The sequence below is a fragment of the Schistocerca cancellata genome, chromosome 2 (genome assembly GCF_023864275.1).
Source record: "Schistocerca cancellata isolate TAMUIC-IGC-003103 chromosome 2, iqSchCanc2.1, whole genome shotgun sequence".
Taxonomy (NCBI): Eukaryota; Metazoa; Arthropoda; class Insecta; order Orthoptera; family Acrididae; genus Schistocerca; species Schistocerca cancellata.
Window position 1 is genome coordinate 697,879,499 of NC_064627.1, and position 15,207 is coordinate 697,894,705.

Below are 15,207 nucleotides of genomic sequence, written 5' to 3' on the forward strand. Positions count from 1 at the left end.
TCTAAACAACTGTATTTTGTCAACAAGAAATCTCATCTAGAAGGTGATGTACTGTGATGTCATAGAAAAAATTCACTCCTTATCAATTGTGAACTTGATAGCAAGACTCTGCTCTAAAAATATTGCCTTAACTAAGATGCTGCAAAATATTTCCCATACAGCATCAAAGGAGTAAACTACAAATACCAAACCACATTAAATGAATCACTGGTGTTCGCTGTGCATAATAATCTGCGTGCAAATTCTACAGGAGATAGTAAATATGTCATAACCATAAAAGCTTCCTAAATGTCCTAAATCTCAGAAAGCTTATGTTATTTATGTTGGTACTTCTCTTCTGCCGAAGAATGTTGTTAATATTCTCTCTGACATAACAACAGTTTTTATCAAGAAAAACAGTTAGTTGTACTGTCATATAAACACTGGAAGTGTTTGCTCTTACAATGTTCTGTGTGAAATAACCATAGCTTTTTTTTTCAACAGCTGTTAGGTCTTTTAAATAAGGTTCCAGTATATTGTTCATGTACCTTTCAGGAGATGTGGTTTGCTGGAAAAAGAATGGTCTAATAATTTGCATCACACTAATTCCACACCATACTCTCATTTTCACATTGTGCAGAGGCTGTCGATTAAACTGTTGAGGTTTCTCAGAGCTACAGTGTCAACTCTTCTGAAAGTTCCCATACATAGATTTATTTATGCCTCATCATAAAAACGATCAACATTTCAAGATCAAGTTCTCCATTACACACACACTACAACAGAGATGTTGCAGTACTGGCATTGAGCAATAGTACATGAATTGGTCAGACGATGTACTATATTACTTTGTAAGGTTTCATTCGTAGAGAGTTCTGTGAGCAGATGCTACTGATACAAGTCTAAATAGCTTAATGGTGCAACAATTTTCTTTGACTTCGTTCTGAGGCTGATTCTAAATCATACAGATTATTCTTGGCTATAATTGATACCCCATCCACCACACTGTCTGAATACTGAGCTGGAGTGTCAGAGCCTGCTTACAGGGGAACTGGTTCCCACTTGGGTGGAGACAGTGCTTGTCTCATACATGAAAACACCCTGCACCTTGTTTATTGAATTCTGTTCTAGGACTGTATTTTGTAATAAAAGGAATATTTTTTCCTTGTAATGGTAGAGCAACATTTCCGCAGAGCCTAATACAAGATGACACATAAAATTAAAGTACCTAAACAGCATATAAAATAAAATAAAAAGGTGAGTACAATAACTGTCAATGATATAGTTATTACCTTTCATCTTATGCAGAGGTTTTCTTGGGTGTCTGTTCATGAGCCTTACGTAATCGGCGTTTCAATTCAGATGGAAATTTCTCATAACATTTCTTACACACAGGCTTCAAGTCAAATTCGTAAAACTTGGTACGCTGATTCATCTTTTGATCACAGATGGAACATGCAAAGTGGTGAACACACCAAGCTTTGTTCATAGCAGTGAAAACTGTAACAGCAAAACATGATTAAATATCTGATAAATGTAGTTTTCCATTAAATTACCAATATCAAATGCCACTTACCATCTCCCGAAATCACTTGGTTACAGACAAAGCACAAATTTCCAAATAACTGATGGTAATGAGTTTCACAATAGGCTAAACCCTTTTTCTCATAATGTCTATGGCCCAGAAAAGGTTTTTCACACTTGGCACAAACAAAATGCTGAAAATATAGAGCAGATTATACATTAAAACACTGCATATGACAGTCAGTGAAAGACATATCCCCCCAACACATATATTTCTTTAGTGATAGAGATTACAAAATTAATCTGTGCAAATCCTTATAGTGAAACAATACTAGCCAAGTACAACAGTGAACTATTTTTGGGTGTCTTTGCTGATTTGCAGGCAGTACTGTAAGGGATTAAGGTTTAAGATAGGATTATTTAGTCCAAAAGTAACATTTAAACCCGAGTGAGTGATATGGCTATGACAATGGGCTATTACTTAAGACTAATTAGAAAAAAGTTTTACATAAACATAATGAAATTTATATTTTTGTTAATATCAAGCAGATGAACTGCAGATTAAAACTGAAAAATACTGCAAAAAGGTGGGAATTTAAGGAGATGGGACCTGGATAAACTGAAAGAACCACAGGTTGTAGAGAGCTTCAGGAAGAGCATTAGGGAACGATTGACAAGTATGGGGGAAAGAAATACAGTAGAAGAAGAATGGGTAGCTTTGAGAGATGAAGTGGTGAAGGCAGCAGAGGATCAAGTAGGTAATAAGACGAGGGCTAGTAGCAATCCTTGCATAACAGAAGAGATATTGAATTTAATTGATGAAAGGAGAAAATATAAAAATGCAGTAAATGAAGCAGGCAAAAAGGAATACAAAAGTCTCAAAAATGAGAACGACAGGAAGTGCAAAATGGCTAAGCAGGGATGGCTAGAGGACAAATGTAGGGATGTAGAGGCACATACCACTAGGGTTAAGATAGATACTGCCAACAGGAAAATTAAGGAGACCTTTGGAGAAAAGAGAACCACTTGCATGAATATCAAGAGCTCAGATGGAAACCCAGTTCTAAGCAAAGAAGGGAAAGCACAAAGGTGGAAGGAGTATATAGAGGGTCTATACAAGGGTGATGTTCTTGAGGACAATATTATGGAAATGGAAGAGAATGTAGATGAAGATGAAATGGGAGATATGATACTGTATAAAGAGTTTGACAGAGCACTGAAAGACCTGAGTCGCAACAAAGCTCCGGGAGTAGACAACATTTCATTAGAACTACTGACAGCCTTGGGAGAGCCAGTCCTGACAAAACTCTACCATCTGGTGAGCAAGATGTATGAGACAGCCGAAATACCCTCAGGCTTCAAGAAGAATATAATTATTCCAATCCCAAAGAAAGCAGGTGTTGACAGATGTGAAAATTACCGAACTATCAATTTAATAAGCCACGGCTGCAAAATATCAATATGAATTCTTTACAGACAAATGGAAAAACTGGTAGAAGCCGACCTCGGCGAAGATCAGTTTGGATTCCGTAGAAATGTTGGAACACGTGAGGCAATACTGACCCTATGACTTATCTTAGAAAATAGATTAAGGAAAGGCAAAGCTACATTTCTAGCGTTTGTAGACTTAGAGAGAGCTTTTGACAATGTTGACTGGAATATTCTATTTCAAATTCTGAAGGTGGCAGAGGTAAAATACAGGGAGCGAAAGGCTATTTACAATTTGTACTGAAACTAGATGGCAGTTAAAAGGGAAGAGGAGCATGAAAGGGAACCAGTGGTTGGGAAGGGAGTGAGACAGGGTTGTAGCCTATCCCCGAAGTTATTATATCTGTATATTAAGCAAGCAGTAAAGGAAACAAAAGAAAAATTCAGAGTTGGAATTAAAATCCATGGAGAAGAAATAAAAACTTTGAGGTTCGCCGATGACATTGTAATTCTGTCAGGGACAGCAAAGGACCTGGAAGAGCAGCTGAATGGAATAGACAGTGTCTTGAAAGGAGGATATAAGATGAACATCAACAAAAGCAAAACGAGGACAATGGAATGTAGTCAGATTAAATTGGGTGATGCTGCGGGAATTTGATTAGGAAATGAGATGCTTAAAGTAGTAAATGAGTTTTGCTATTTGGGGAGCAGAATAACTGTTGATGGTCGAAGTTGAGAGGATATAAATTGTAGACTGGCCGTGGCAAGGAAAGCATTTATGAAGAAGAGAAATTTGTTAACAACAAGTATAGATTTAAGTGTCAGGAACTCGTTTCTAAAAGTATTTGTATGGAGTGTAGCCATGTATGGAAGTGAAACATGGACGATAAAAACTTTTGGACAAGAAGAGAATAGAAGCTTTCAAAACGTGGTGCTACAGAAGAATGCTGAAGATTAGATGGGTAGATCACATAACTAATGAGGAGGTATTGAACAGAATTGGAGAGAAGAGAAATTTATGGCACAACTGGACTAGAAGAAGGGATAGGTTGGTAGGGCATATTCTGAGGCATCAAGAGATCACCAATTTAGTACTGGAGGGCAGCGTGTAGGGTAAAAATCGTAGAGGGAGACCAAGAGATGAATACACTAAACAGATTCAGAAGGATGTAGGTTGCAGTAGGTACTGGGAGATGAAGAACATTGCACAGGATAGAGTAGCATGGAGAGCTGCATCAAACCAGTCTCTGGACTGAAGACCACATCAACAACAATATCAAGGACTTTTCTGTTTGAAAATTGTCAGAGGACCTTCTTCCCTACAGATACACAATGCCAGAGTAATACCTTTTGTCACAGAACTGTAAGCATGACGGCCAACAGCTGCTAGTGAGATCTTAATGATTTCTTTCAGTTTGCTAGGAAACTTCTGAAGATATCTGACAAAACATTTGGAGAAACGGAGCTGTTGCAGAGGATGAGATGCTGTAAGTCACAGTGTTGCTATTGTCCATCTAGAGTCCTTTTGCCATATAATCTTGCAGTAACCATTAATTCCAGCTTAAAATGTAATGAATTTACTAAACATTATAAAGTATACAAAACAACGCAATGGCACAAGAAGCCAGATTAATTTGATAAATGAATAATGTTTAAACACCTGAGAAATGTGATGTCCCACAGGAATTTGAGTCTATGATCAGCAGATAAACTCTGTTATTAAGTAAACAAATAAGCAAGTACATTCACTGTCTTACCTGGGAATACAGTTTCTTATCAGAGTCATGTTACATCACTGTCACACTTTTGCCCATTAGACATGTGGAATACATTTTTGTTGTGTTGCACACTTATGTTCCTGTAGTATGCAAATTGCTTGTCTACAGACATGGGTTCCCACTCCCAAAAATATCGTTATTGTACACATCACCTTCTATGGATCCCAGCAGTCTGTAAGGGGGATACTGAATTGTGATACATGTCACGGGTATCTGACATCCAATGCTAGATGAAGGCCTCCTAGACTTTTAAATGCATTACGGGACTTCAGCTATATGCAACGACGTCATTCTAGCATACTTTTAATGTCATATACCCACCTTTCATTAGTTCACTATCTCGTTCTTTTATATCTCATAGAATGCAGCAAAGAATTCCTTTGTCTATCTACCATCCACTCACTTGGCTTCATGCTCTGCCCTCCTCCATTACCCTTTCATCAATCGTAATTGCATTTTACAATCCATTAAGTACCTTGATACCCCCCCCCCCCCCCCATCCCTCCTCTTAATTTGCATCAAGTAATGTTCAATCCTCATTAAGCAACCCTCAGTTTTTGCATGGATTTTAGGTTAAACACCCGTGTTTCACGGTCGAAAGATGAAACTGGTTATACAATCTGTTTACTTTTCTTTTCACGCACAACAGAAGCTTAATTTTTTAAAAAATCCAGTTCCTCAAATGTCTATCCAGTTGTTATCTACAACTATCATAAATACAACCAAGTGATCACTTGGTTCTATGACTTTCTTGTCAATTTGCGCTTCTTAGGATTCCGTACCTCAACTGGTAAAAATGGAATCCTTATAGGATCACACTGTTTTTTTTCCGCCTGTCTGTCTAACCATTAAAAACCCTTTTTCTCAGGAACTGCCAGAGGTATCAAGCTGAAATTTATGTCACATACTAAGGCCTATGGTTCCTTAGCAGGGTAAAAGCTTGAAGCTTCCAAGTCAACACAATCCCATAGTGTTGCCATTTATATCACATGATTTAGATACTGTAGCAAATATTCTAAAATTTTCTGTTATATCTAGTTTTCCTTAAAGAGGAGTAGCCCAATATACTACCTACATTTATCGTAAATGAACTCTGTTTTTGTGTTCCCTAACAACTGTAATCAACCTCAATAGAAAACTAGTAATTTTTAACATAGGTTTTTGTGTTGTCTTAATACAAATCTTGTTTTGTGTGTTTGCTTCAATTCCTATAGGGAATTAGTAACTTTTTAGTTCAATAGATTAAATGATTATCACTTGGTTCAATTTCAAGTTGTAATACATTGCACGAGGAAAAAGGAAGCTCCATTGTGAATGCTGTTCTCTTAATATGGGATGAGTTGGTTGAAGTTAATATGCAGCTGGAAATAAACTTGACTGCTGTCAAACAATTGGCAGCTCATGCAAACTGGCGTGTTGGAAGAGCTCCTAAGAGTCATGTACCTGTGATACCAGCATCAGACCCAGGGTGTCGTACCAATCCCCCTAACCACCAAGTTTGGGGTGCTGTCTTTCACAGAAACTGAGCCAATGGAACTCACTTCAGCTGATTTGGGGAAACCGGTTTTGTTCAGTGTTGAGAGGAGGCAAACGCAAAACGGTAGGGGTGTATTGCTCACTGGCAGTTCAAATTTAAGAGAGAATGATGGTACCCCTCACGGAAATGGCAGGAAGGGACAGGAAAGGGCACCAGGAGCGTGCAGTGTGTATGCCAAGGAGCCTCATTCAACATATTGAAGAGGCTATTCCAGCAGGCACTGAGGGAACAGGGTGAAATTAACTGCGGATTATGACCCATGTTGGAACATGGAGTCTGAATGAAGCTCACAATTTGCAGCATTGTCCCCAGAACTAATCGTGGCCCTTTAGTTCGAGTGGAAGGACTGAACCAGAGGCTTCGAAGGTTCTGTGACAAGCTGGGCAACAACTTCCTTGACTTGTGCCGTAGGCCTGAGAACTGTAGGCTCACAGTAAATGGGTTAGGTGTACACTAAACATCAGATGCTGCTACTCTGGCAATTGACTCTGTGTGAAGTGCATACATGGGTTTTTAGATTAGGAAACTTCCATCCAATTCAGGTAACAACAGCTGCAGGAAACCCAGAAGTACCAGGGTAAGATTGAAAGAAATGTCGCCCATAGGTGAGAGTATTAAAATCCTAATGCTAAACTGCTGAAGCATTTGCAACAAAGTACCAGAGTTTGAAATGCTCACAAAAAGTAGTGAAGTCCACATAATACCAGCTACAGAGAGCTGGTTAAAACCTGAAATTGATAGCAGTGAGATTTTTCAGAAAAATACATAACTGTACATAAAGGATACGCAAATGGGAAATTGAAGTTCAATGTGAGGCTATTTGGGCAAGACTTAGTATCAGGGTTGGTGGGCATAAAATGATAACTGGATCCTTATTTCACCCAATAAAGGATGTAACCAACAAGTTTAGAGAAAACCTCTGTTCATTTGTACATAGGTTCCCTTGTCATAATCTTATCATTGGTGGAGCCTACAATCATCAACCAACTAACTGGGAAAATCACAGTTTTGTTAATGATAGGTGTGATAAGACATCCTGTGAAACATTTCTACATGCCATCTCTGGAAACTTCCTAGAACAGATTGTTAGTAGCCCCATCATGATGGAAATATATTGGGTCTTGTGGCAACAAATAGGCCTTAGCAGAATACTGTCAGATGATATTTGACAAATCTCAAAGAATTCTGGTCACGTGTAAAGGCTGTTAGTGACACCAAACTTAGGTCCAGTCCTTAGTGAATGACACAGGAACCAAAATTGAGGGTAGCAAAGCAAAAGCTGAAATACTTAACTCGATTTTAAAATGTTCCTATACAAAGTAAAACTCAGCAGAATTGCCCCAATTTAATTCTTATACCACTGAAAAGGTGAATAAACTAAGCACTAGTATCAGTGATATTGAGAAAAAGCTCCACTGAACAAAGCTCCAGGGCCTGATGGAATCCCTACCAAATTATATACTGAATTTGCAGCTGAGTTAGCCCCTCTTCTAACTGTATCTCAGATCCCCAGTTCTTGGAAAAAAGCACAGGTCACAACCATCTATAAGAAGGGTAGCAGAAATGATCCACAAAACAACCATCCAATATCCTTGACATCGATTTGCTGTAAAATTTTAGATCATATTCTGAGCTCAATCATAATGAGGTATCTTGAACAGAAAGTCCTTCTCAATACCAACCAGAATGTATTATGGAAACATCCATCATGGGAAACCCAACTCCCATCATTCACAAGACGTACTGAAACCTTTGGATCATGGCAATCAGGTAGAAGCAGTACTTCTCGATTTCCGAAAAGCAGTTTATTCAGTACCACACATATGCTTATTGTCAAAAGTAAGATCATATTGCTTATCAAGTGAAATTTGTGACTGAATTGGACTTTTTCGTAGGGAGGATGCAGCATGTTATCTTGGGTGGAGGGTCATCGTCAGATGTAGAAGTAACTTCAGGTGAGCCCCAGGGTAATGTGTTAGGAGCCTTGCTGTTCACGTTGTATATTAATGGCATGGGAGATGATGATAATAGTAACTTAAGACTTTTTACAGGTGAAGCAGGTATCTATAATCAAGCACTATCTGGGAGAAGCTGCATAAATATTCAGTCAGATCTTGATAAAATTTCAAAGTGGTGCACACTGGGAACTTACTTTAAATGTTTGGCTATGTAAAACTGTGCACTTCACAAAAACAGAAAATCTAGTATCTTTTAACATCAATGAGTCAATGCTGGAATTGGCCAACCCATAAAAATACCTGGGTGTCACACTTTGTACGGACATGAAATGGAATGATCTCATAGGCTCAGTCATGGGTAAAACAGGAGATAGACTTAAGTTTATTGCTGGAATACTGGGGAAGTGCAATCAGTCTACGAAGGGGATTGCTTACAAATCCCTTGGGCAACCAGTTCCAGAAAATTTATCAAGTGTGTGGGACTCGTACCAAAGAGGACTAACAGTGGATATTGCACTATACAGAGAAGGGCAGCACAAATGCTCATAGGTTTGTTTGATCTGGGGGAGAGTGTCACAAAGATACTGAAGGCACTGAACTGGAAGTCTTCTGAAGACAGAGGTAAACTATACCGAGAAAGTCTATTAACAAAGTTTCAAAAATTGTCTTTAAATGATGATTCTAGGAATATACAACAACTTATTATTCACAATATTGCGCACATTGGCATCGTGAGGATAAGATTACAATAATTACAGCATGCATTAGGGCATTCAAACAAGCATTCTTCTCACTCTCCGTATGTGAATGGAACGCGAAGAAACCCTAATAATTGGTACCATAGGATGTACCCTCTTGCTATGCCTCTCATGGTGGTTTGCGGAGTATAGATGCAGGTATTTTGATACTCCCAAATTCATTCATCAAAACCTATAAGGTACTTCCCGTTGACATAGAATCATGAGATTTGGCAAGAAACTAAGTTTCACAGTAGAACCAAAGGCAAAAATCTCAACATTTATAATTTGTAATTAAATCACATGGGGGGAGGGGGGAGGGGGGGGAAGAAAAAAAGAAAAAAAAAAAAAACACTTTTTGTCATTCATAATGCAGCTGTTTTGTCTGTCAGGTCATTAAGGGTAGACATATGAAGTTGAAATTTATGTCACATAACTAAGATCTAAGGTCTCTTGGCAGTGTAATAAATGTAAGCTTTTAAGTCAACGCAATCAAAAGGTACTGCCATTTATGTAACATATTTTGACTTTTGCAAACTCGCTCATCAAAACCTATAGGGTACTTCCTTTTGGCCTAGAATCATAAAATTTGCCCAAGAAGCAAGGATTCACACAACAAGTGCAGCAAATATGTGAAAGTTGTTGATTTGTAATTATCTCAAACAGAAAAAGAATTGTCATTTATTATCTGACTGTGTATGTTTGTCCACTTGGTTAATGGATAGGAATGGGTGAACGTCTTGCCGATGTAAAAGTAATTGCAATCAAAAACATATGGCCATTTATTTCACATATTTTGCTAGCTGCAAACTCACTCATTACAACTTATATAGTCATGAAATTTGACAAGAAGCAATGTTTCACAGTAGAAGTAAATGAAAAAAATCATGAAATTGAAAATTTGTAATTATATCACAAACTTAAAATTAATACATTCACAAAAGTCTTGAAATTCCTGGTACCGATATCTTATTAGTATCAAAGTCAATAACAGGCAAAATCATTGAGATTCTCAATTCTCAAGGCTGGTTGAACTGTCTGTACAAATAATTAAGTCTGTAGGGAACCCTCTACGTGTAAGTCCTACTAGCACTTGCCCCCCCCCCCCCCCACCTCCACGATAGGTCAGGTATACATAATTTTAGTCTTATTATAACTAACTTTCAAGGTGATTTTCAAACTTCCTCCATTAAGCTCTTGCTTTTGTTTTCTGTCTGTACCAGATGCAGACAGTACACTATCACTGTCAGAATTAAAGTGGTTCAGATATGATCCATTAACAAGTATTCCTTCTTTGCTTTCATAGTTTAAAGATCTGAAACTTTCTATAGGGCTCCTACTAATACACTGAGGTGACAGTAGTCATGAAATACCACCTAATATATTGCACATCCTTTTGCCAGGCATAGTGCAACAACTTGACATGGCATGGACTCAACAAGTTATTGGAGTCCCTTGCAGAAATAATGATCTATGCTGCCTGTGTAGCATCCATAATTGCAAAATGTTGACAGTGCAGGATTTTATACACAGTCTGACCTCTTGATTATGTTCCATAAATGTTCGATGGGATTCATAATGGGCAGCCTGGGAGGCCAAATTGTTCGCTTTAACTGTCCAGAATGTTAAACCAATAGTGAACAATTGTGTCCTGGTAACATGGCACATTGTCATCTTAAAAATTCCATCATTGTCTGAGAGCACGACATCCATGAATGGCTGCAAATGGTCTCCAAGTAGCCAAATGTAACCATTTTTAGTTGATTATTGGTTCCATTCCATGTAAACAAAGCTCACACTATATGAGGCCACCACCAGCTTGCACAGTGCCTCTTTGTCAACTTGGATCCACGGCTTTATGGTATCTGTGTCATGCTTGAAGCCTACTATCACCTCTTACCAAATGAAATTGAACTCACCGAACCAGGCCACAGTTTTCCAGTTGCCAGTGTCCAACTACTATGGTCACAATCCCAGGAGACGCATTGAAGTTGATGTCATGCTGTTAGCAAAGGGACTTACATCAGTAATTGGTTGCTGCCATAGCCCATTAATTACTAATTACACAGCACTGACCTAAGGGATATGTTCATCATACATCCCACATTGATACCTGCATTTATATCACACAGTGTTGCTTGTCTGTTAGCACTGACAACTCCATGCAAACGCCATTGCCCTCTGTCGTTAAGTGAAGGCCATTGGCCATTGCGTTGTTCACAGTGAGAGGTAATGCCTGAAATCTGGTATTCTCAGCACACTTTTGACACTGTGTATCTCAGAATATTGACTTCCCTAACAAGTTCCAAAATAAAATGTCCCATGCATCTAGCTCCAACAACCATTCCACGTTCAAAGTCATGCGGTCATAATCACATCAGTAGCCTGTTCACATGATTCAGTCAAATACAAATGACAGAGCCACCACTGCACTACGCTTTCACACCTTTTGTTCACAATACTGCTGCCATCTGTATACGTGCATATTGCTATCCCATGTATTTTGTCAGATCAGTGTATGATGGGACTAATAATGTGATAAACAAAGGAACAGGAAACAAAGAAAGATAAAGAAGTTACAAACCTCCCTATGGTGTCTCAGGAGAGCATGTTCCCACGTATACTAGAGAAGTAATTGTTTCGAAAGGAGAATTGCGGAGTAGATCACAAGATACTGTGACTTTCTGATGATGATTTACGCAGAAAATGATGGCAGATACAGAAATCTCTTACAAAAGGAGGGGGGGGGGGGTGGCAGATGTCATCACTGATCTCATTAGAGATGGAGCATGAGCTTGCATTAGACAAGCACTCAACAGTAAACCTGCAACAGTTCTTTCAAAAAAATTTTCCTCAGAATCACCTTAAGTGGTGTAAGGAAATAGTACCATAACTACTGTGCCATCTTGCAGCTATTGGGCATCAGAATGCTATCTACACTAATTATCAATTAAATTAGAGGCTTGTATATAGTAACAAGCAACACCCACTCTGGCCTTGATGATGGTGATGGTCCATCATGGTGTGGACTCCACTATACACCAAAACCACTGGGAAAACATCCTGATCCACAACTGCTGAAACATGTCCCACAGCTCATGCAGATTTGTTCGAGTTGGTCCAAGGTACAATGGCATTCCGTATGTGCTCAGTAGGACTGAGGTTTGTTGACCTTGTGGGCCACACAAGCACCTTCACATGTTCTCAAACCATTTTGGCACAGTTTAAAAAAAGATGAAGTTGAGGTTATTAGAGATGGAAAGAGATAAGACTAGAATTTAATGTCCCACTGACTATGAGGTCATTAAAGATGAAGCAGAAGCTCACGTAAAGATGGATGGGAGAGGAAATTGGTTGATTTGGGGGAGGGGACCAACCATTGAAGTCATCGGTCCCATCAGATTAGGCAAGGATGGGAAAGGAAGTCGGCCATGCCCTTTCAAGGGAACCATCCCGGCATTTGCCAGAAGCGGTTTAGGGAAATCACGGAAAACCTAAATCAGAATGGCCAGATGTAGGTTTGAACCATCATCCTCCCAAATGCAAGTCCAGTGTGCTAGCCACTGTGACACCTCACTCGGTATTAGACATCAAGCAAGAGAATGGGCAATGGTACGATGGGTAAGTAAATTGGCTGTGTCCTCTTAATCAAATCATCCTGACATTTACCTTAAACAAGGAGCAATGGTATAGTGAATTCTGTTTCCAACAGTAGAGGCCACATGTGCTGTGTAGTAGGTGAAAAAACAGGTGCACATGATGTGAGTCATCTGCCAGTTATAGCTGGTGGTAGACATATCAAATGTCAACATCCTCCACATGAGGATATCTAGACTACTTTCCTCAACAGTGGCCTGTTGACAACTAAGATGCATCATGTAGTTTGGTATGTACTCATACCCTGAAATCAGCATGTATCAGTGTCTGTTTTGACTCATCGGTCTAAAAACATAGTGAAAAACTGAAATGTATTGTACACCACAAAGTAACATAACTAGTAAGCACAAACACAAAATATTCAGCTTGTACAAACTAACAATAAGATACTGTTTTGCCTCTCACCTCAACATGCCAATGCTTTCCCAAAGCAGTGACAACACGTTCCTCTATTGGACGACGACATGCTCCACATATAGGAATACCCATTTTATCATGGCATCGCAGGCAATACAGTTCATTCTGAAGGCAAAAAAAAGTTTCAAATATAATGAAATGCATCTTAAATTGTAAAATTTTAAAAACCTGGCCTGTCAGAGAGATGGAATTAATGTAAATGAAATTTTGTTTTTGTTATATTGGTTATTGTGTTATAATGTAAATCAAGATCTGCCACACATTTTAAGTTATATAATTTCTAAAGTAGCGGAGGAGCATGTGTCTCATTAAAACAGATTAGATCCAATACCAAACTGCCACAAAATTCTTTGCTTTAGACTGCTGGACTTAGCAGAAATTCACCCAAAGTTAGGAAAGTTTTATAAAAGAGTCTTTTCCTTCATCTTCAGCAGTTAAGAAATGGGCATCTGAATGCAAATTTACCATAAGTGGAAAAAAAAAGAGTATAGTACATTCTGCATGAGTGATTAACTTTGAAAAAGTTTTATGTAAGATAGGTGCCACTTTTATTGAATACTGACCAAAAGCAAATGTAATTTTGGGATAATTTTAAAAAGATTCCAATTGATTTTTTATGCTAATATGTTACTGTGGATATTTTTGGGGCAAACACTGCATGCTAGAAACAAAACAAGGATTTCATTTTGTTTATTCATCAAAATATAATACAGTATCATATGTCAAATAAATACATAATTTGATACCATAAAGACTACTCAATACAATTGAAATGATTGAGACCTATTTCAATACATAAAGGGAGCATTAACAATATTATGAAATGGAGGAAAAGGAAACAGCTGGTGTATGCGTGAGGCATGCTTGCAGGCGTGAATGTGTGGGTGTTTTCATTTTTGAAGACATCATTGGACAAACGTCATTGTGTAACAGTCTTTTGCTTTGCCTGTCTGCAACTCAAATGTGTCGTCTTTACTGTGAGTAGCAATCTATCCTGTTAATAAGATTGTTAATATTCTAACCAGGACCTTACAACGTTTAAAGTTAATATTAAACAGTGTAAGGCACAATGCAGAACAGGCATACAATTAGAAACTTCCCAGTAGATTAAAACTGTGTGCCGGACTGGGCCTCAAACCTGAGACCTTTGCCTTTCGCAGGCAAGTTCTGGTGGAAGTAAAGCTGTGAGAGTGGGCCGTGAGTCTTACTTGGATAGCACAGCTGGTAGAGCACTTGCCCAGAGAAAGCAAGGGTCCCATGTTTCAGTCCTGGTCTGGCATTTTATTTCCTAAATAGTTTCATATCAGTTACACACTGTGCTGTTTGAGGGTTTCCTGGTGCTGCATCTGCTTGATAGGTTCCCGGGAATTATGCCGGATAATATTGTAAAAACTGCACAATATTTCAGCAAGACAACTGCCCGCCATCTTCAGGTGCTACAGTAGCACCTGAAGATGGCGGGCAGTTGTCTAGCTGACGTAACATTACAGCCTTCCATTATTTTTTATTTTTTTTTCCAACAACTCTTTATGGAATTTTACTCGAGTAAGCATTCACATCACACAAGTATTTTAGCATGACATATTTGCAAACCAGATAATTGTTCTTCAATGTTGGTGAATAACACAATTTTTTTAAAAAATGCTTTATATCAATGCTAAACTAATTTCAGGCTATCATGCCCTTCTTCAGACGGCTAACATTTCCTATCACATTAATATTTACATCAGCAGCATGTCATTTACTCCTGCATTACACAAGGATACTTGGATATTTAGTGACACATTATATGTTGTATTTACAATAAAAACATGTACACTGCAACAGCTTATACATTGTCCTGAAACAACGATACAAGGCAAGAGAAATATATTTATCACAACAAATATTTGGTTGGAGGACCTTTTTGTTATTATTCCTACAGACTGTTTTTGTACAATGAAAACTGTTTTGAGATTTGTTTCACCCTGCTCCCGCAATGGGATTACACATAATTATAGAGTGGAAATACGAAAAATGAGCACCTCTGGCTCATTCAATGTGGCTTATGTTTGTGATTAAATGTAAAGCAAAACAAAATGAGTTCAATTTACTTGAGAGATATAGAACATGGATCTTCCAATATCCAGATGCAAACCCAAGAATGCAGTGGTGGCTACCCCTCTCTGTTTTGTGATTATTAATACTTACAA

General features: G+C 38.3%; 1 protein-coding gene across 4 annotated transcripts in view; it reads right to left on the minus strand.

Annotated features, from left to right (window-relative positions):
• Window positions 1-15,207, minus strand: part of LOC126162477 (LIM and senescent cell antigen-like-containing domain protein 1) — a 92,483-nt gene that overhangs the window by 5,840 nt on the left and 71,436 nt on the right. For all 4 annotated transcript variants that reach the window (XM_049919014.1, XM_049919018.1, XM_049919013.1 and 1 more), the window contains exons 7-9: window positions 13,004-13,120; window positions 1,556-1,697; window positions 1,272-1,479 (exon numbers count right to left, since the gene is read on the minus strand). In XM_049919014.1, the coding sequence (XP_049774971.1) occupies window positions 1,280-1,479; window positions 1,556-1,697; window positions 13,004-13,120 (459 nt within the window). In that variant the 3' untranslated portion in view covers window positions 1,272-1,279. The remainder of the gene's footprint in view (window positions 1-1,271; window positions 1,480-1,555; window positions 1,698-13,003; window positions 13,121-15,207) is intronic.